General features: G+C 43.7%; 1 protein-coding gene across 5 annotated transcripts in view; it reads right to left on the bottom strand.

Moving 5' to 3' along the window:
- TNC (tenascin C) overlaps window positions 1–23,095 on the bottom strand; it is a 267,005-nt gene that overhangs the window by 123,326 nt on the left and 120,584 nt on the right. For all 5 annotated transcript variants that reach the window (XM_033960452.1, XM_033960454.1, XM_033960453.1 and 2 more), the window contains exon 3: window positions 1,031–5,410. In XM_033960452.1, the coding sequence (XP_033816343.1) occupies window positions 1,031–5,410 (4,380 nt within the window). The remainder of the gene's footprint in view (window positions 1–1,030; window positions 5,411–23,095) is intronic.

The raw sequence follows: 23,095 nt of genomic DNA, 5'->3' as shown, positions 1-23,095 counted from the left end.
TAGACCCATTCATACCATGATAGTAGAACATCTGAGCAAAATGCATCATGTTGATACTATGGCTTCATTGACTCACAATGCGAAGGAGAAGCTCATTGCATAGAGGACTTGAAATTTTCAATTCTGTCTCTGAGCACTTTTGCACATTAAAAAAAAAAAAAAAAGTTGCAGAAGGAAAAAAAGAGTTGCAGGTTTTACTTTTGTTTTGCATAATTTTGAGCACCATTTACTGAATTTAGTCCAAGGCTTTCATAGTCATTAGGCTCTTATCTACATAGTTTTACTGTTATGATATATAGAATCACTTTTTTTTTTTTTTTTCTTTTAGCGGTTTAATTTTTACATAGTCACTAATTTTGAATGCTAAAGATGACCTCTGTTCTGGAAGGGTGGAAGATAACAATCACTGTTAAGGTCACACCTGAGAAAACTCACCCTGAGCTATAAGTTGTGACAATAATTGCTATTAATGCATATTCACCTTGGCTCAGATTTTCTTTGGGAAGGATAGTATGGTATATGAAGGAAGTGAGATGTATCATACATACGTACATCTGAGAATGTTTCATAGTGATCTAGAGCAGAAAGATATGACCTAGGGTAGTGGTATTCTTTTCCAAACCATGAAAGTACAAACAGGGTTGGGTTTTCAGGCAAACAACACTTGCAAATATGTCTCTTTTATATTCATTATGGGTGTTTTGAAAAGCATGCCTGTTTGGAAAACTGGTGAACTGGCGGTATGAATTCCATTTCATACCACTCACAGTGTGCTTTTAAGTAATCCATTTAACCTCCCTGTGCTTATGTATGGATTCCAAGCTGTATAAGACAGAGTCAGTATATGAATTATATTGTGCACTGTAAACAGAGATGACTTTAAGGTCTGGGATTAACAAAATTGCTGAAGATGGTTTTTCCCTTGGCCAAGGCAGAACAAATTCATGTGTAGATAGATTACTTTTCAATCTTAAGCAGATGAGAAAGTTTAGACATAGATGGATGATTGATATGAAAAATTAATACCTACCTTCAGAACAGTCTTCACCAATGAAACCTTCCACACAGACGCACTGTCCATTGATACACTGGCCTTGGTCATTGCAATCATCAGGGCATCTCAAGTCACTGCAGTCTTCACCCTTGAATCCCTCATCACAAACACATTGCCCGTTGACACATCGACCTTTGTCATTACAATTGCTGGGACAACTTAATTCATTGCAGTCTTCACCCGTGAATCCCTCATCACACACACATTGCCCATTGACACATCGGCCTTTGTCATTACAATTGCTGGGACAGCTTAATTCACCGCAGTCTTCACCCGTGAATCCCTCATCACACACACATTGCCCATTAACACATCGACCTTTGTCATTACAATTGCTGGGACAGCTTAATTCACCGCAGTCTTCACCCGTGAATCCCTCATCACACACACATTGCCCGTTGACACATCGACCTTTGTCATTACAATTGCTGGGACAACTTAATTCATTGCAGTCTTCACCCGTGAATCCCTCATCACACACACATTGCCCATTGACACATCGGCCTTTGTCATTACAATTGCTGGGGCAGCTTAATTCACCGCAGTCTTCACCCGTGAATCCCTCATCACACACACATTGCCCATTAACACATCGACCTTTGTCATTACAATTGTTGGGGCAGCTTAATTCACCGCAGTCTTCACCCGTGAATCCCTCATCACACACACATTGCCCGTTGACACATCGACCTTTGTCTTTGCAATTGCTGGGGCAGCTTAATTCACCGCAGTCTTCACCCGTGAATCCCTCATCACACACACATTGCCCGTTGACACATCGACCTTTGTCATTACAATTGCTGGGACAACTTAATTCATTGCAGTCTTCACCCGTGAATCCCTCATCACAAACACATTGCCCGTTGACACATCGACCTTTGTCATTACAATTGCTGGGACAACTTAATTCATTGCAGTCTTCACCCGTGAATCCCTCATCACACACACATTGCCCATTGACACATCGACCTTTGTCTTTGCAATTGCTGGGACAACTTAATTCACTGCAGTCTTCACCTGTGAATCCCTCATCACACACACATTGCCCATTGACACATCGACCTTTGTCATTGCAATTGTTGGGGCAGCTTAATTCACCGCAGTCTTCACCCGTGAATCCGTCATCACACACACATTGCCCATTGACACATCGACCTTTGTCATTGCAATTGTTGGGGCAGCTTAATTCACCGCAGTCTTCACCCGTGAATCCCTCATCACACACACATTGCCCATTGACACATCGACCTTTGTCTTTGCAATTGTTGGGGCAGCTTAATTCACCGCAGTCTTCACCCGTGAATCCCTCATCACACACACATTGCCCGTTGACACATCGACCTTTGTCTTTGCAATTGCTGGGGCAGCTTAATTCACCGCAGTCTTCACCCGTGAATCCCTCATCACACACACATTGCCCGTTGACACATCGACCTTTGTCTTTGCAATTGTTGGGGCAGCTTAATTCACCGCAGTCTTCACCCGTGAATCCCTCATCACACACACATTGCCCGTTGACACAGCGACCTTTGTCTTTGCAATTGTTGGGGCAGCTTAATTCACCGCAGTCTTCACCCGTGAATCCCTCATCACACACACATTGCCCATTGACACATCGACCTTTGTCTTTGCAATTGTTGGGACAGCTTAATTCACCGCAGTCTTCACCCGTGAATCCCTCATCACACACACATTGCCCATTGACACATCGGCCTTTGTCATTACAATTGCTGGGACAGCTTAATTCACCGCAGTCTTCACCCGTGAATCCCTCATCACACACACATTGCCCATTAACACATCGACCTTTGTCATTACAATTGCTGGGACAGCTTAATTCACCGCAGTCTTCACCCGTGAATCCCTCATCACACACACATTGCCCGTTGACACATCGACCTTTGTCATTACAATTGCTGGGACAACTTAATTCATTGCAGTCTTCACCCGTGAATCCCTCATCACACACACATTGCCCATTGACACATCGGCCTTTGTCATTACAATTGCTGGGGCAGCTTAATTCACCGCAGTCTTCACCCGTGAATCCCTCATCACACACACATTGCCCATTAACACATCGACCTTTGTCATTACAATTGTTGGGGCAGCTTAATTCACCGCAGTCTTCACCCGTGAATCCCTCATCACACACACATTGCCCGTTGACACATCGACCTTTGTCTTTGCAATTGCTGGGGCAGCTTAATTCACCGCAGTCTTCACCCGTGAATCCCTCATCACACACACATTGCCCGTTGACACATCGACCTTTGTCATTACAATTGCTGGGACAACTTAATTCATTGCAGTCTTCACCCGTGAATCCCTCATCACAAACACATTGCCCGTTGACACATCGACCTTTGTCATTACAATTGCTGGGACAACTTAATTCATTGCAGTCTTCACCCGTGAATCCCTCATCACACACACATTGCCCATTGACACATCGACCTTTGTCTTTGCAATTGCTGGGACAACTTAATTCACTGCAGTCTTCACCTGTGAATCCCTCATCACACACACATTGCCCATTGACACATCGACCTTTGTCATTGCAATTGTTGGGGCAGCTTAATTCACCGCAGTCTTCACCCGTGAATCCGTCATCACACACACATTGCCCATTGACACATCGACCTTTGTCATTGCAATTGTTGGGGCAGCTTAATTCACCACAGTCTTCACCCGTGAATCCCTCATCACACACACATTGCCCATTGACACATCGACCTTTGTCTTTGCAATTGTTGGGGCAGCTTAATTCACCGCAGTCTTCACCCGTGAATCCCTCATCACACACACATTGCCCGTTGACACATCGACCTTTGTCTTTGCAATTGCTGGGGCAGCTTAATTCACCGCAGTCTTCACCCGTGAATCCCTCATCACACACACATTGCCCGTTGACACATCGACCTTTGTCTTTGCAATTGTTGGGGCAGCTTAATTCACCGCAGTCTTCACCCGTGAATCCCTCATCACACACACATTGCCCGTTGACACAGCGACCTTTGTCTTTGCAATTGTTGGGGCAGCTTAATTCACCGCAGTCTTCACCCGTGAATCCCTCATCACACACACATTGCCCATTGACACATCGACCTTTGTCTTTGCAATTGTTGGGACAGCTTAATTCACCGCAGTCTTCACCCGTGAATCCCTCATCACACACACATTGCCCGTTGACACATCGACCTTTGTCTTTGCAATTGCTGGGGCAGCTTAATTCACCGCAGTCTTCACCCGTGAATCCCTCATCACACACACATTGCCCGTTGACACATCGACCTTTGTCTTTGCAATTGCTGGGGCAGCTTAATTCACCGCAGTCTTCACCCGTGAATCCCTCATCACACACACATTGCCCATTGACACATCGACCTTTGTCTTTGCAATTGTTAGGGCAGCTTAATTCACCGCAGTCTTCACCCGTGAATCCCTCATCACACACACATTGCCCATTGACACATCGACCTTTGTCTTTGCAATTGTTGGGGCAGCTTAATTCACCACAGTTTTCACCCGTGAATCCCTCATTGCATACACACTGTCCATTGACACAGCGGCCTTTTTTTTTACAATCATTTGGACATCTCTGTTCACTGCAGTCATCACCCATCAACCCCTCTTTGCATACACATTTTCCATTGACACATCGACCTAAATCATTGCAGTTATTGGGACACTGTGAAGCACTACAGTCATCACCCGTAAATCCCTCATCACACACACACTGCCCATTGACACAGCGTCCTCTATTGTTGCAGTTGTTGTGGCATAATTCTTTTCCACAGTCTTCTCCAGTAAAGCCTATTTCACATTCACAAACTCCATTGATACAGCGACCTCGATCAAAGCAGTCATTGGGACAGATAAGTTCACTGCAGTCTTCACCAGTGAAACCTTCATCACAGATACATTCATCTTCTACACAACGTCCACGGTTATTGCAGTTGTTGGGGCATCGTGAAATGCTACAGTCTTCTCCTGAGAAGCCCTCATTACATACACATTGTGCATTCACACACTTGCCATGCTTACTGCATGGCATTGGGCAGCGCTCCTCACTACAGTCTTCTCCAGTATAACCATCAAAGCAAACACAGATGCCATTGATACACTTGCCCTGGTCATTGCAGTAATTTGGGCAAGCAGTTTCACTGCAGTCTTCACCGGTGAAGCCTTCTTCACAGACACATTTACCATTAACACACTGTCCTCTATTACAGTTTCCTGGGCATTCAACTTCACTGCAGTTGGGGCCTTTCCAACCAGGTTCACAAATACAGCCACAGGCCTCTGTGCTGTAGTTCCCTCGTCCGTTGCAAAAAGGCCTTGTGTCATGTAGACCTGTAGCCAGCCAAAACAAAAAAAGACAATAACAATATTATACTTCATGAAGCAGAGGGCACTCTCTCTATAGCATGCCTAAAACCATGAACAAAATTCTTGTCTGTACAAAGTAACCTTAGGAACAATTATTAAAAAGAGGCCTACATAGGTGCTCATTAAAAATAATTCCTATGCATTTAAATGGATAACTTTTCAATATGAAAGTCAGATAAAAATTAATGTTGGATTAGATTTGGGGCAGGTCAGAGGTGTGACCAGAAGTCACAGGGACAGTGGCGCTATTTAGCTGCCTTGTCATTTATACATTCAAGTCTGACCCCAGAAATATCAGGGATAAAATTATATGGATAAAGTATCCTTATAAAGTTATGCCTTTGTTTTCAGTGTTCAGCTTGTCTAAAAGGAGGCATCTTAAAGACTAGTTCTGAAACCCTTGCTTATATAGTTATGAGGCCACCAAATACTTTTTTGTTGTTGTTTTCTGTACCTGAAGGGACACCTACAGATGTGAGCATGGCTCATGGATTACAATATACAGTAACTTACTGCATACTCCTTCAGAGCCTCACCTGGCTAAACTGGGTCAGTAAATGAAAAACCCATGGCTCATGGAAGGCCTTATACAACATGACTTCTTGACCATTTGCCTGGACTCTCTGCAGTTATAGGAGCAGCAGTGGTTAGACAAGCCTGAAATGGAGGTATGGCTAATACATTTAAAGAGAAATGGAGCTCAATATTGTGCTTAGTCAGATTTTTTTAAATGTTGTATTGTAGGACCCAATATTTAGTCACAGCAATCAGCATTTTGCCGACAACTGCCAGCGTTAAACCAAGAAATTCAATGCCGGATTTTGTCCACATATAGCCAGTTAATTGCGATATCCAGCACTTAAGGCCCCTTTTACAAAGCCGCAAAGGTGCTTTTCCTTTGGTAAATGTACCAAGGACCATAGGAACTGAATGGTCTTCATTGCATGTGCTGTTGGAAAATGGCTACCGTGGCTTTGTACATGGGGCCCTTAACCGGGTAAGGGCACTGCATAAAGATATGACTGACTTTTATTTGATCTTATTTATGTGGTTAACCTGGTTGGTTAAGTGTTGAATGACACTTTATCTACCATGTGCTGACTCCACTCTTGGAATGCTCCCCCCCCCCAAAAAAAAAAAAAATAGCCAGTTTTTAGTCTGGTGCTAATAAGTTAAGTGCCATTGAAAATTAGCAGTTAGACCTCAATAGGCAATTTAACCAGCCAACAGTCATTTTAGACCAGTTAAATTGCTTTGAATATTGACCTGTTAGTAATTTAACTCCTCTCTTATGGAACCTTTCAAGCATTTATTTATTGGATTGATCAAAAAAGGACAATTTGGAGACATTATCCCTGAGAGACAAACATCAAAGCAGGGTACAAATCAGGGAACCAGTTGGAACAATACAAAGACCTTGAACACACTTGCCAGAAAACGGAAAGTGAGTGAATAGGACAACATAATCAACCTACACATGAACATCAAGCTACATACACAAAGAGGAAAAGACAAGGACATAAGAAAAAGCAAGGAGCAAAGAGAAGGCCCCCTGCATTCAGGGAGAAAAGCAATTTTAAGAGTCCAGAAATGACTCTGAGTAACCAGATTAAGACCAGCCTGAAATTTATCATAAGAGCTTTCAAGGCACAGGCATAGAGAAATCAAACTTTAATTTGAAATGGGAAGGGATGACCAAGAAATTGGTTTGCAAAAACATCAAAGTACATTATAAACAGTAAAGGATAAATAGGGAAGCCAGAATACAAAGACATGACACTTAACTTAGAATTGTAAACTCAATTTTACTACAGATCAGTTGCCAATATTGCTCAGCTAACAAAGAAGAGAAGAAAGGAGACATGATTTTTTGTTTGTTTTTTGCATTATGAAGTAGTATTATTGTGGTATGGTCTGAGCAACAAAGGAACAACAAATGAGGAAATCTAAGGGTGTGAATACTTGTAATCAAATATATCACCAAGTGAAAGAATGGTAACTTTGAGGGGAATCAAGGACCCAGAAATATGGCGATAAGAAAAGGATAGAGCTATGTCTGAAGAACCAAATGGACCCTGAATATCTTACCTGCTGGCATTCAAACTTGGGAAAAGGTAAATATGGCTTCAGTAGGTTATTTCATAGTGCTTCTCTTTTAGTTTTTTAATTTAGTACTCTGCTTTTTCAGCAAGTCAGTTTAGGCAGTAGAGTAGACTTTAGAGTCTTAGGACCAAATTCTATAAATGGCTTCCCGATTGTAGGCAGTGGTAGGTGTCCTACCACTGTCTGACCAGCCAATCGAGATGCACGTTTAAAAAAAACAAAAAAAACACCCCCTAGGCATGTCGCCTACACTGTAGGCATTTTTGTGAGCTTAGAGAGATGTGTAGGGCTGCTTAAGCTCACCCAAGGCTAGGTGTGGGCGTATTTTCACCCAGAAATGGCCTTAGGTGAGCTTAGGCAGCCCTAAGCATCTCCCTAGGCCCACAATAGGTGCCTGAAATGTAGGCCAGCAAAATTCCGGTCTACATTTCAAATAAGCACGGCCACTGAGCCAATCACAGCAAAGGAATCTCCCTGCCACAATCAAATTAGCAGCTGCAGCAGGAAACCCATCCCATCCGCAAAGTCGGCCTGCAGGAGGGAGTGGGAATCACTGGAGTGGCCTAAGCCTCTGATTGGCACTGGCACTTGCATTGGTTATGCACTAGGAAGGAGGCCTAAGACTCCGGCGGTTGACCCTATGGGAGAGACCTTAGGCATCTGAGCCGGTGCATCCCAGAATGCATGGGGAAGGGGAAGGCCTGCAATTTTTCAGGGGTGGGCCTTCAGGCAGGAGGGTGTGGGCATCCATCTTGCTGGCCATCAGATAAAGGTATGGGAAAGTTTGGGAGAGTTTGGGGGGTGGTGGGGGATCTTGAGGGTTCTGGGGAGTTGTCTGGGTGGTGTCAGAGAGTGGCAGAGGGATTTTGGGGAGTCTGGGAGTGTCAGGTGGAGTTGGGGAGTGTTTAGTGGGGTATAGGGTTAGTGGGGTATGGAGGTTGATGGGGCCTCTTGCCAGGGGATGCCTCAGTGGGTGGTGGCAGGAGGAATTAGGCACTCCTCCTGCGTGAACATTCGGGGGGGGGCGGAGCTGTGTGGACTCCGGCAGGAGGGAGTGGGCATCCCTCTTGCCAGCTGACTTCACGGGGGGATGGGTTACTTACTGCAGCCACTAAACTGATCGCAGCAGGGAGATTCCCTTGTCGCAATTAGCTCTGCGGCAATGTGATTCTCTAATCAGCGCCTGTGACATGGATGCTGGTTAGAGAATCAGGGTGGTTAGGCATCCGTGTGTGATTCTCAAAAGCCGCTTAAGCAGCTGCTGAGACTGAGCGTCCTATACAAAATCAGGCCCTTAGTATGTTAAGGTTTTATATAAAAAGTGTTTTAGTCTAGGAAGGACCAAAGTTGCTGGATCTGTGACCACTAGGTCACTGTGGTTGGTGATTCCTTTCTGAGGGGTATAGAGGCATCAATCTGCAGACCAAACATGATGTTCTGAGAGGTATGCTATTTGCCTGGTGCCAAAATCCAAGATGTTACGGGACACTCAATGAAGTTACAGGGAAATACTTTTAAAACCAATAGGAGGAAATTTTTTTCACTCACAGAATAGTTAAGCTCTGGAATGCATTGCCAGAGGATGTGGTAAGAGGGAATAGTGTAGCTGGTTTTAAGAAAAGTTTGGAAAAGTTCCTGGAGGAAAAGTCCATAGTCTGTTATTGAGAAAGACATTGGGAAGCCACTGCTTGTCTTGAATTGGTAGCATGTAATATTACTACACCTTGGGTTTTGTTACACCTTAGGTTTTGTATCCCTGAAAATAAGACATTGTGTTATATTAATTTTGGGTCCAAAAAAAGGCACCATGTCTTATTTTCGGGGATGCTTTATTTTTTTCATGTACAATGATCATCTCTCCCTTCCTCTCCTCTACCCCAATTCTTCCTATTTCCTTTCTCTCCCCCACATATGCAGCATCTTTCCTCCCCTCACTCATCCCCTTGTGCAGTATCTTTCTAGCCCTCCCTCCCATCCCTTGTGCATCAGAACCCTTGCAGCTTCTATCCCTCCCTTCCTTCCATCCCCCGTGTAGCATCTTTCTATCTCCCCGCCACCGTGCACCCCCCCTGTTGACCCATCTCTCCCTCCCATCCGAGCTGCGAGACAGGAATACCTTATAAACAGCGTCGGCAAAAATCTACATAGGCTGCTTCACATCCTTCTATCTCCCGGGCGTTCCTTTGGCGCGTTGCTGATGACATCATCAGTGATGCAGCAGAGGAATGCCCAGGATCTAGAAAGCTGTGAAGCAGCCTGTGTAGATTACTGCTGACTCTGTTATAAGATATTCCTGTCTCGTGGTTCGGATGGGAGGGAGAGATGGGTCAGTGTGGGGGGACGCGGTGGCGGGCGGGGGGATGCGCTGCTGCTGCCAGCAACTAGGGCTTATTTTCGAGGGTAGGGCTTATATTAAGACCTACCCGGAAATCATGCTAGGGCTTATTTTTGGGGAAACACGGTAATGACCTGGATTGGCCACCTTGAGAATGGGCTACTGGCTTGATGGACCATTGGTCTGACCCAGTAAGGCTAATCTTATGTTCTTACATAGCTTCCCGAGGAGAATACATCGAAGGTGACCGTAGTGGTATTCAGCAATAAGGTATGCAACATTTTTTCTAGGATGAATTCATGAACTTAATTTTCAGACCTATATTCGGGAAAGATGAGTAAGAAGAAAAGAAGGTTGGGGGGGTTGGCATTATATGTACAAAAGTGGCATTGTGAGACTCAAAGGCGAAGGGGAGAAATGTGCAGAAAATGGTAAAAATAAGGTTGAATTGCTTAACAAATATTTCTTCTGTGCTCACAACTGAAGCGCTGGGAGCAGGGCTCCAGAAGACAAACACATATAGGGATGGAGGTGTGGTTGACCCTGATCAGTTTTCAGAGGATTTTGTTTGTGAGAAGCTTGCTAAACTAAAGATGGACAAAGCAATGGAGCCGGATAGTGTACATCCAAGTGAACTGAAGGAACTTAGGGAAGTTCTGTTGGCTCTGTTGGCTGACCTTTTCAGTACTTCTCTAGAGTCGGGAGTATTACAGGAGGACTGGAAAGGATGGATGTGGTCCATCTCCACAAAAGTGGATGTAAGGAAGAAGTAGGGAACTACAGGACAATAAGCCTGACTTCTGTGGTAAGTTAATGGAAATACTTTAAAAATCATAATACCATTCTCTCCTCTGCTCTAGATAACCCTTGCTACTCCAATCTCACATCCTGTAAGGTGTGCCAAACCCCAATCCTGGCTTACCCCCTGCATATGCTACCTGCACTCATGTGCCTGATACACTGAAATTCTCTGGCTTAAATCCCATGTGCATGCTGACTTCATACACTTCAAATTCATGCTGACGTCATTCCAGTCTGCCCTTTCACTTGCCAAACAAGAATACTATATCCATTTAACCATGATGCATGTAGGTAACAAAAATCTCATGCACGAATACAGGATGTCCGGGACGGTTTTTGGAAAGACCTCCCAGGAAAGACACTTTGAAGTTCTGATCAACAAGTCAATGAAGCCGTCTACGCAACGTGTGGCGGCGGCGAAAAGGGCAAACAGAATGCTAGGAATGATAAAGAAAGGGATCACGAACAGATTGGAGAAGGTTATCATGCCGCTGTACCAGGTTATGGTGCGCCCTCACCTGGAGTACTGCGTCCAGCACTGGTCGCCATACATGAAGAAGGACACAGTACTACTCGAAAGGGACCAGAGAAGAGCGACTAAGATGGTTAAAGAGCTGGAGAAGTTGCCGTACAGTGAAAGATTAGAGTAATTGGGCCTCTTCTCCCTGAACAGAGGAGAGTGAGAGGGGACATGATTGAAACATTCAACGTACTGAAGGGAATAGACTTGGTAGATAAGGACAGGTTGTTCACCCTCTCCAAGGTAGGAAGAATGATAGAGCACTCTCTAAAATTGAACGGGGATAGATTCCGTATGAACATAAGGAAGTTCTTCTTCACCCAGAGAGTGGTAGAAAACTGGAACGCTCTTCCGGAGTCTGTCATAGGGGAAAACACCCTCCAGGGATTCAAGATAAAGTTAGACAAGTTCCTGCTGAACTGAAACATATGCAGGTAGGGCTAGTCTCAGTTAGAGTGCTGGTCTTTGATCAGAGGGCCGCCGCGTGAGCATAGCTAAAATCGATTATTGTAACTCCCTTCTAATCAATATAACACAAAAAGAAAAAAGACGGCTTCAGATAATCCAAAATACGGCAATAAAACTTATTCATAAAGCGAAAAAATATGATCATGTTACACCACTAATGATTAAATCACACTGGCTTCCTATTTCCCACCGTATTAACTTTAAGATATTATTTTTAATATTCAAAGTTCTAACCTTCAATGAACCGCAATTTATGACAAGAATGATTATTCCTTACAATGCCCCTCGTTCTCTTCGGTCATCTTCTTTAAACTTATTAACGGTTCCCTCTTTGAAAATCGTGGGCACAAGAAGAAGTGACATGTTTTCTGTTATGGCTCCTAAACTGTGGAATTTATTGCCACATTATATCAGAAATGAAAAAGATCTTACCTCTTTTAAAAAATTTTTGAAAACTTTTTTGTTTCAAGACGCTTTTAATACTTAATATGTTTTATTTTGGACCCTTCATACTTTGTTACAGATATTAACCCTTTTCCCTTCCTCTCGTTTTTTCCTTTTTATGTAATTTTCAATATAAAATGAATTGTAACTTTTCCCCCTGTCCCTCTTTGATCATGTCTGTCTTTAATCTGACTGCAAAAATTGTTAGTCGGTTTATTTATTTTGTACGTTGTCTTTTATACCCAATTATCTGTGGGACCACTAACTAGTGGCTTTTTAAGTTGTTCATCGCTTAGAAAGTTTGTATAAGCGATTCATCAAATGGTAATAAAACTTGAAACTTGAAACCACTGGTCTGACCCTGCAGCGGCAATTCTTATGTTCTTATGTACTTCTCTTAGCTCCAACTCTCGCTGTCTCTTTATCACACAAATCTCCCTACTCAAAGCACCCTCACCACCTATCCTCCCTTCAGTTTCTCCCCAGACAATCTTCTACTATACGATTCAGAAGATTCACTTTGAGCTCTCAACCAGGCTGCTTCCCCATCCTCTCCCTCCATCTGTCCCTTTTACTAACCTCTCCTCAACACCTGCCACCCTCTCCTCTTTCCCTGAGATCACTGAGGAGGAAGCCATACATCTTCTCTCATCCTTCAAACCCACTACCTGCTGTTCTGATCTGATTTCCACTCATCTACTCGGTGCTATCTCGCCCTCTGTCATCCCTCCTTATCTGTCACATCCTCAACCTATTGCTTCCCACTGCAACTGTCTCTGATGCCTTCAAACATACTATTGTCACACCCCTCCCCAAGAAACCCTCACTGGATCCTACTTGTCCTCCAGCTATTGCCCTATCTCCCTCTTCAACTTCTTATCCAAGTTACGTGAACATGCTGCTCACCACCGTTGCCTGGAATTCCTCTCATCCCATGATATTTTGGATCCACTTCAGTTAGGCTTTTGCCCACTGCATTCCACAGAAACTACCCTTACTAAAGTTTCCAATGACCTGTTCTAGGCCAGATCCAAAGGCCTCTACTTTATCCTCATCCTTCTCGATCTGTCTGCTGCCTTTGATACTGTTGATTACCGCCTACTCCTTGATATCCTTGTTGGGATTCCAGGGTTCTGCCCTCTCCCAGTTTTCTTCCTGTCTCTCCCATCGCACCTCCACAGCCTTCCCACTATCGATTAGTGTACCTCAAGGCTCTGTCCTGGGACCACTCCTTTTCTCAATCTATACTTGCTCACTTGGAGCACTGATCTCCTCCCACAGCTTCCAGTATCACCTCTATGCTGATGACTCCCAGATCTATCTCTCTTTGCCAAATATCTTTACTGAAACTCAGACCAGAGTCTCAGCCTGCCTCTCTGACCTGGATGTCTCACCGCCATCTGAAATTGATTATGGATCACCTAAACCCACCTCTCCACTTCCCTCATTCTCTGTGTCTGTGGACAATATTTTATCCTTCCTGTTTTGTCTGGTCATAATCTCTGAGTCATCTTTGACTCCTATCTCTCCTTCACCACCTAGATACAACATATTGCTAAAACCTGCCGCTTCTTCCTCTATAATTTTACTAAAATCTGACATTTCTTCTCTGAGCACACTACCAAAACACTTAATCACATCCACGTAACCTCACGCATACACTACTGCAACTCGCTACTCTCAGGCCTTCCACTTAGTCCATCTCGTTCCCCTCCAATTCATCCAGAATTTGGCTGCACAATTCATATTCTGGGAGAGCCACTATACTCACATTACCCCTCTCCTATACTTACTTCATTGGCTTCTCATCCATTTCTGAATACAATTCAAACTCTTCTTACTGACCAACAAATGCACTCACTCAGCTGCCCCTCAATATCTCTCTTCACTTATCTCCCCTTGTGTTCCCCCCATGAGCTCTGTTCAGATGGTAAGTCCCTCCTATCTGTGCCCTTCTGTTCAACTGCCAATTCCAGATTCCGTCCCTTTTACCTTGCTGCCTGATTCCCTACGGCAGGTTCCATATCTGGCAGTGTTCAAGGCCCACTTCTTCGAGAGTTCTTCTCACCTTGGGTTCTACATCCCCAATCCTATATGTCATATCTGTCTGTCCAAATTAGATTGTAAGCTTTTCCGAGCAGGGCCCATCTATAAATATCAAAATGTACAGTGCTGCATATGCCTTTCAGCACTATACTGTATAAGTGATAAGTAGTAGTAGTAGTAGTTCTGGAATCCAGTGGATTACAGGACCTGAGGCATCATGGATTCACTAGAGGTAGGTCTTGTCAGACAAATCTGATCAGCTTCTTTGACTTGGTGACCAGAGAGTTGGATAGAGAGATTATGCTAGATGTGGTGTATTTAGATTTTAGTAAAGTTTTTGACAGTGTTCCATACAGGTGTCTAATAAATAAACTGAGTGCTCTTGGGAAGGGCTCCAAAGTAACGAACTGGGTCAGGAACTGGTTAAATGGAAGGTGACAGAGGTTAGTGGTCAGTGGAGATCACTTTGAGGAAAGGAATGTTACCAGTGGTGTGCCTCAAGGTTCGATTCTTGGGCCTGTTCTTTTTAACATTTTTTTAAGCTATGTTGTTGAAAGGCTGTCAGTTAAGATTTGCCTCTTTGTGGATGATACCAAAATCTGCAAAAGAGTAGACACTCCTGATGGTGTCAATAATATGAGGAAGAACCTAGCAAAGCTTGAAGAATGGTCTGAAATTTGGCAGTTAAGATTTAATGTTAAGAAATGCAAGGTTATGCATTTGGACTGCAAAAACCCGAGGGAACGGTATGGTTAAGGAGGTGAAGAACTTTGGTGCATGAAAGAGGAGCAGGAATTCAATGTGATAGCATGTGATGATCTTAAGGTGGACAAACAGGTTGAAAAGTGATAGTGAAAGCTAGAAGGATACTAGGGTGCATAGGGTGAGGTATGGCCAGTAGGATAAAAAGGAGATATTGATGCCCCTGTATAAGACTCTGGTGAGACCTCATTTAGAATATTGTGCACAATTCTGGAGACTGCACTTTCAAAACAATATAAATAGGATGGAGTTGGTCCAGAGGAAAGCTATTAAAATTGTCGGTGGTCTTCGTCATAAAGCGTATGAGACAGACAAAGATCTCAATATGTATACTTTGGAAAGGTAAGGAGAGGGGAGATATAATAGAGACGTTTAAATATCTACATGACATTTGAAAAGAAGCTCTAGAATGAGAGGGCATAGAATAAAGTTAAGAGGTGATAGGCTCAGTAATTATCTAAGGAAATCCTTTTTAATAGAAAGGGTAGATTCATGGAATAATCATGGGACAAGCATGCAGAATCTCTTAGGGAGAGGAGGAGATAGTGGATGCTGCAGATGGGTAGACTGGATAGGCCATTTGGTTTTTATCTACCATCATGTTTCTTTGTTTCTATCCAATGCATAATGCTGTCTAATCCATGATCAGTACCATCAAAATAGCAGTACTTGGCATCATCCCCCTCCGCTGGCTAGCACAATTGCCACATCTCATTGAAAATCTAACTCATATGTCCTTTCTGGCAGCACAGAGTGCTAACCTTGTTCCTGTAACTCTATGCCTGGCCTGGGCCATCCTCCAAACCTCATAAAATACTTTTGAATATCCTCCTCTAAAATTTGAACGCCTGCCTGACTGTCAAATTTTGCTTTTTTAAATCCATCCATCCAAAATAGATTCTACCATCTGTGAATTAACTAAACTACAAAAGTAGGTTTAAGCATTACACAATATTATTAGGTATGCAGAATCATTTTTTTTGTGTTTACAGAACCCTCTCGGGGAGAGCAGGAGCCATAAGGCCTTGAGCGTGTGCAGATGCTCAAGGCCCAGCCCAGCGGCAAGAGGCAGGATCTACAGCCACCAGTGGTTTGGTGCTGCGTGCTGGTGCCAGATCAGGGTAAGAGTTAGAGTTTGGGTTTGGGCGGGCGATGCCGGTTCTCGGGGGGGAGGCATTCACGGGTGGGGGCCGGTTCTCGGGAGGGGGGGTGTTTGCATTCGATGCCGGTTTGCGGAGGGGGGGTGGAAGCGTGCCAGTGGCCTCGGGGATGGGGGGGTCTTTTAAGGGGTGGGGTAGAAGCGAGCTGCACCGGTGGCCGGGGGTGAGGGAATGAATCAAGTGAGTTTCCCTTACTTCCTATGAGGAAACTCGCTTTGATATACAAGCACTTTGGTTTACGAGCATGCTTCTGGAACAAATTATGCTCGCAAGCCAAGGTTCCACTGTAATTCACTTGCTAAAACTTATGTTTAGGGGTGAAACAGGCACTGGAGTAAATGCAATTCTGGACTTAATTCTAAATAGACTACGAGGACTGGCACAAGGTATAGAAGTAGAAGGGACGCTGGGAAACAGTGATCATAATATGATCCACTTCGACCTGGACACAGGGTCAAAAAAATCGATCCAGAACGATGGCCATGGCACTGAACTTCTGAAAAGGAAGCTACAAAGGGATGAGAGTCATGGTGGGCAAGAAGATTAGTAAGAGGATAAGCACTGTAAATATGCTAGAGTAAGTATGGTCCCTTTTTAAGGACACAGTCACCGAGGCACAAAATCTGTATATACCGTGTATCAACAAGGGTTCCAAGAGGAAAAAGAACAAGGAACCGGCGTGGCTCACTGTAGCAGTGAAGGAAGTGATCAGAGAGAAGAAGACTTCGTTTAAGGAATGGAAAAGGACAAAAACGTACGAAAACTGGAAAAAGCACAAACAACATCAAAGCAAGTGCCATAAGGCAGTGAGAGAGGCCAAAAGAGCCTATGAGGAAAAAAAGCCAAGGAAGCAAAAAATTTTAAGCCGTTATTTCAATATATTAAGGGGAAATGACCCAAGAAGGAAGCAAACAGAATGCTAGGAATGACTAAGAAGGGGATCACAAACAGATCTGAGAAGGTTATCATGCCACTGTACCGGGCCATGCTGCGCCCCTACCTGGAATACTGTGTCCAACACTGGTTGCCATAGATGAAAAAGGACATAGTACTACTTGAAAGGGTCCAGAGAAGAGTGACAAAAATGGTTAAGGGACTGGAGGAGTTGGCGTACAATGAGAGGCTAGAGAAACTGGACCTCTTAAGAACATAAGAATTGCCGCTGCTGGGTCAGACCAGTGGTCCATCATGCCCAGCAGTCCGCTCCCGCAGCAGCCCTTAGGTCAAAGACCAGTGCCCTAGCTGAGTCTAGTCCTACCTGCATACGTTCAGTTTCATCAGGAACTTGTCTAACTTCGTCTTGAATCCCTATAACAGCCTCCGGAAGAACATTCCAGTTTTCCACCACTCTCTGGGTGAAGAAAAACTTCTTTACGTTTGTACGGAATCTATCCTCTTTTAACTTTAGAGAGTGCCCTCTCCTTCTCCCTACCTTGGAGAAGGTGAACAACCTGTCTTTATCTACCAAGTCTATTCCCTTCATTATCTTGAATGTTTCGATCATGTCTCCTCTCAGTCTTCTCTTTTCAAGGAAGAAGAGGCCCAGTTTCTCTAACCTCTCACAGTACGACAACTCCTCCAGCTCCTTAACCATTTTAGATGCTCTTCTCTGGACCCTTTCGAGTAGTACTGTGTTCTTTTTCAATTACGGCGACCAGTGCTGGATGCAGTATTCCAGGTGTGGTCATACCATGGCCCGGTACAGCGGCATGATAACCTTCTCCGATCTGTTTGTGATCCCCTTCTTAATCATTCCTAGCATCCTATTTGCCCTTTTTGCCGCTGCCGAGCATTGAGCGGACAACTTCATCGACTTGTCAACCAGTACTCCCAAGTCTCTTTCCTGGGGGTCTCTCTGTGTACTGCACCAGAAATCCTGTATTCGTGTACTGTATAAGATTTTTGTTACCGACATGCATCACCTTACACTTATCCACATTAAACCTCATTTGCCATGTCGTGGCCCATTTCTCAAGCACGTTTATGTCACATTGCAGGTCTTTGCAATCCTTCTGCATCTTCACTACTTTGAATAACTTTGTATCGTCTGCAAATTTTATCACCTCGCTCATCGTATCAATTTCCTTGAAAAGAGGAGACTGAGAGGGGACATGATCAAAACATTCAAGATATTGGAGGGAATAGACTTAGTAGAGAAAGAGAGATTGTTCACCCTCTCCGAGGTGGGGAGAATGAGAGGACATTCTCTAAAGTTAAAAGGGGATAGATTCCGTACAAATGTAAGGCAGTTCTTCTTCACCCAGAGAGTGGTAGAAATCTGGAACGCTCTTCCAGAAGCTGTTTAGGGGAAAGCACCCTCCAGGGATTCAAGAAAAGGTTAGATAAGTTCCTGCTGAGCCAGAACGTACGCAGGTAAATCTAGATTCAAAGAGGACACTGGTCTTTGACCTAAGGGCTGCTGCGTGAGTGAACTGCTAGGCACGATGGATCACTGGTCTGACCCAGCAGTGGCAATTCTTATGTTCTTAATGACCAAAAAGAAGAATTTCACCCAAGTATTAGAAGGAAGTTTTGACCATCCCTCCAGTTTATATGGAAGAGAAAGACTGGGGCCTCCAAACTCAAGATCAACACAACAATTTAAGATAGTTTTCCCTTCACTTTTGTGTGTACATCGAAAGAAGTTATACAAATCTACTTTTGCATTCCAAGGCCCCAAAAGTTGGAATGGCCTCTACAACACCTGCATCAACCGGGCACAGGTTAGAAATCTTGTTGTCAACCGCATTGAATCCTTGTAGAAACTTGTGGTATAGAAGAAAATGTATGGTATGATATGGTACATTTGTGTTTACACTGTAAATTTAAAAAATATGCTTTAAAAGAAACCTGCTTTGATGTTGTTAATTGAAAGGTGGTATCACAAAAAAACACAAAAATAAATGAAGTGAGAGAAAGAACAGGAGACCTACCAATAAAAGTGTTTGCAAAAAGGAGAGAAGTGAAAGTAACACATGAAGTTAGTTTACGGTGGGGGAGTGAAACTGAGGAAAATGTGTTAGGAATCAATGGATCCCATGTATGGCTGGGAATTTCAACAACGGTAGAATGTTCCCAGATACAGCAACCCAGTAAAAAATCCAAGAACCAGAGAGAGACACTGGGGCTCAGAGAAAAAGCAATTCAAAGGATAACAAATATCTGGGTTACATCCTCAATGGCCACCTGATCATTTAACAGAGAATTTAAAAACCAATATTAAATTGCTACTGCAACAAGATAGTCAATATTAAATTGCTACTGCAACAAGATGGTCAATACATAGGTACATAAACATTGCCATACTGGCGGACTGAAGGTCCATCAAGGCCAATATCCTGTTTACAACACTGGCAATTCCAGGTCACAAGTACCTGGACAGTAAAATAGATTTCCTGGAAGAAAAATCCATTAACCATTTTTAAGGGGATTGTGAAAATTTCACAGCTTATTCTTGTGATAAGCAGCATGAAACATTACTTGGTACTCAGACAGCCCAGGCCCTGGAGGTTAAACCTTTGCCTGAGAAGAACTTTGCAAGAGAGAATGTGGAAAATGACTTACCCTGCTATCAAGCTTGCTCTATTGAATAAGGACAGGCTTCAGCCAGGAGTTACATTTGCTATCATGCTAACTCAACAGATAATATACCTCCCTATTCAGTTGCATCTAAGGACTGGATTATTTACACTTGTGGTGGATTGTAAGCATAAAGATGAAGGAAACAAAGAGGAGAATACCCCACTGAAAGCAAGACATAAAAAAATAAGCAGCAACGACCATTACAAGAGATGAACATGACTCAGGAGTCCATCAGATTCGAAGATTTATTAATAATAATAGCTTTATTTATATCCCGTCATACCTATTCAGTTCAAGATGGTATACAGTAAAGGAGAATACAGAATGGATACCGCAGGTTTTTCCTCCTGTTTGCTACCGCAGGTATTGTGGCAGATGAAGATTACAGGGTAGGGTTAGAGGGGGGTGGGTAGGCAGGTAGGAGGGGGAGCTTGTTGGGAATGTAGGTGGGAAGGAAGGGTTTCAAAGGATCAGATAAACTTGTTGAATAAGTGGGATTTCAGAGATTTTCTGAAGGATTGATATGAAGGAGCGTTCAAGAGGAGGGCGCTTAATATGTTGTTCCAGATGCCGGCTTGGAAGGATAGTGTCCTATCAAGGAATTTTTTGTATAGACATCCCTTGGGGTTAGGGAATGAGAATAGCAGAGTATTGCGGGAGGGGCGGGGATGGTTATGAAGGACGAGGTTATGAAGGACGAAGTGATGCATGAGGTAGGTGGGCGAGATGCCGAATAGTGTCTTGTAGCAGAGGCAGCTGAATTTGAAGATGATTCTGGCTTCAACTGGTAGCCAGTGCAGTTTTCTGAAGTATGGAGAGATATGGTCGGACTTTTTAGGCCGAAGATCAGCCTCACTGCCGTGTTTTGGATCACTCTTAGTCTCTTAATGATTTTTTTGTGGGATCCTAAGTAGATAGTGTTGTCTAGTGAGCCTAGGATGAGAGATTGGACTAGTAGTCTAAATGCGGTGAAGTCAAAGTACGGTTTTAACTTGCGTAGTTTCCATAGCTGGCAAAAGCATTTATTGATCAGGATGTTGGTATGGGTATCAAGGGTGAGTTGTTGGTCAATGGTGACACCAAGGATATTTATGGTAGGGTTGATTGGGAAGATGCTACCGTTTAGATTGATTGAAGAGTCAATGGTTTTGTTTGATGGGGTTGCCATGAAGAATTTGGTTTTATCTGGGTTTAGTTTGAGTTTGAAGGTTTTTGTCCATTGAGATACCTGGTTGATGACTGAGGAGATGAAGGATCTGGTTTCGAGCGAGAAAGGGGAGATGGGTATGATGATTGTGATATTGTCTGCGTAGATGTAGGATTTAATGTTCAGCTTTGACAGTATGTGGCCTAGAGAGGACATATATATGTTGAAGAGAGTGGGGGAGAGAGGGGAACCTTGCGGGACATGATTGGGAGTAGGATTGTTTACTGATGACTTGATAAGATCTGTTTTTCAAGAATCCCTCAAACCAGTTTAGAACTTTGTCTGAGATTCCGATAGCATCCAGAGAGTTAAGAAGAATTTTGTGGTCCATCAAGTCAAAGACACTACTCAGGTTGAATTGGAGTATTAGTACTTGTCTCCCTGCACTGAATATGTGAGAGATGTGGCCCATGATGGAGACTAGTGCTGTTTCAGTGTTATGGTGTTTGCGGAATCTCGATTGGCATTCCTGCAGGGCAGAGTGTTTATCCAGAAAGTTTGTAAGGGCGGAGTTGATCAGGCCTTCCATCAGTTTGGTTAAGAAGGGGATGTTGGCAACTGGTCTGTAGTTGGAGGTTAACAATATGGGATCCTTGTGGTTCTTTATACTGGGAGTGATGAGAATGTGACCGAGGTCAGTTGGGAATTCGCCGATGGTCATCCTTTGTGAGATCCAGTCATAGAGTTGAGATTTGAAAGGCATGGGAGCCGATTTCATGATGATGGGAGTGTAGCTTTCGAGTCGGCAGTAGGAGTTGGTGTATTTGTTGTACAATTGGAGGAATTGGCACCAATTGGGAATTTTAAAGTGATCCCAGAGCATGTCCATTGGGATGGAGACGATGTGGGGGTTGGTGGTATGGAGGGGAGGGCGGGGGTTGGAAGGGTGCGCTTAGTTTAAGGATTTTTGTCTTGAAGTGAGATGCGAAGGATTCCATGGATGGTAGATGGGTGGAGGGGATCTTTTGTGATGATTGACATCAAACAGTGTGTTAATAAGTTTGAAGAGTTCCTTACTGTTGGTTCTGGGGGAACCTATTTTGGTTGAATAATAGGGGCGTCTTTTTTCTCTTGAGATTCTTTTATATTCGTGTATTTTGGATCTACAGATTGCTTTGTCCTTCTCATTTTTTTGATTTAGTCCAGATTCTTTCTAGTTGGTGTGCCTTTCGTTTAAGTGTTGAAGTTCCATGTCATACCATCCGTCTATTATTTGTTGTCTTTTTTTTACCTTTCTTTAGCGGAGCAATTTTATCAAGGATTGTGGTACTGGTGTTGTTCCAGTATTCAGGGAAGTCTTTATTTGTGTCAGGAATGGGTAAGAGTGTGAAGTGAGACCAGAATTCGGTGGGGTTGAGGGAGGGTCTCAAGGTTGAGGTTGGGGTGTCTTTTCTGTGGTTGACTGTTAGGTTGGGCTTCGTGTTGTTCCAATAAAGTTGGAAGTTGGCGAGAAGGTCTGACCAGATTGTGTCGGTCCAGGAAATTTTTGTGAGGGAGATGGGGGAGGGGGTGGGTCTTTGGAGAAGAAGATTATGTCAAGTTGGTGGTCTTTCTGATGGGTGGCAGTAGGGGGGGAATGGGGAATCCTAGGGAAGTTATGAATGAGACCAATTCCTTGACTGATGGGGAGTCTTGGGGGTCCTTTTACAAAGGTGTGGTAGCAGTTTAGCTCGCAGAATACCGCACGTTAAACTGCCTGCCGCACTAGTACCTAATGCCTCCATTGACGAGGCGTTAGGATTTTAGGCTGCCGCGGGGGTTAGCGCGTAAGAAATGTCTGACACGCTAACCCCTGGAGCACGCCTTGATAAAAGGAGCCCTTGATATTCTAGGTGAAGATTTAAGTTGCCTAGTAGAAGATTATAATTATCCTTTGAGGTGTTTAGAAGGAGAAATTCGGATAAGTCTTGGCTGGCATTGTTCCATTTGTTAGGCAGAATGTAGAACAATGTGGTATTCAGTTGATTCACGAGGTCTTGGTTTGAGAGGGTGAGGTGATGATTAAGAATCCAAATAAAGGAATGACGTTCACAGGGACACGACACGGACTGTATTATAGGGAAAAATGCATTAATCAGGGTCTTCAAATTCTGAAGACTTCTAACAACACTCAGTGGCATACCTAGGGTATGTGGCACCCGGGGCCCATCATTTTTTGACACCCCCCCCCATGTAAAAAAATATTTTTTGTAATGACCATGAAACGGAATAAATGGTCAGA

The sequence above is a fragment of the Geotrypetes seraphini genome, chromosome 10 (assembly GCF_902459505.1).
Source record: "Geotrypetes seraphini chromosome 10, aGeoSer1.1, whole genome shotgun sequence".
Taxonomy (NCBI): Eukaryota; Metazoa; Chordata; class Amphibia; order Gymnophiona; family Dermophiidae; genus Geotrypetes; species Geotrypetes seraphini.
The sequence above is the reverse complement of the archived record's forward strand: the minus strand, read 5'-3'. Positions and strand labels throughout refer to the sequence as shown.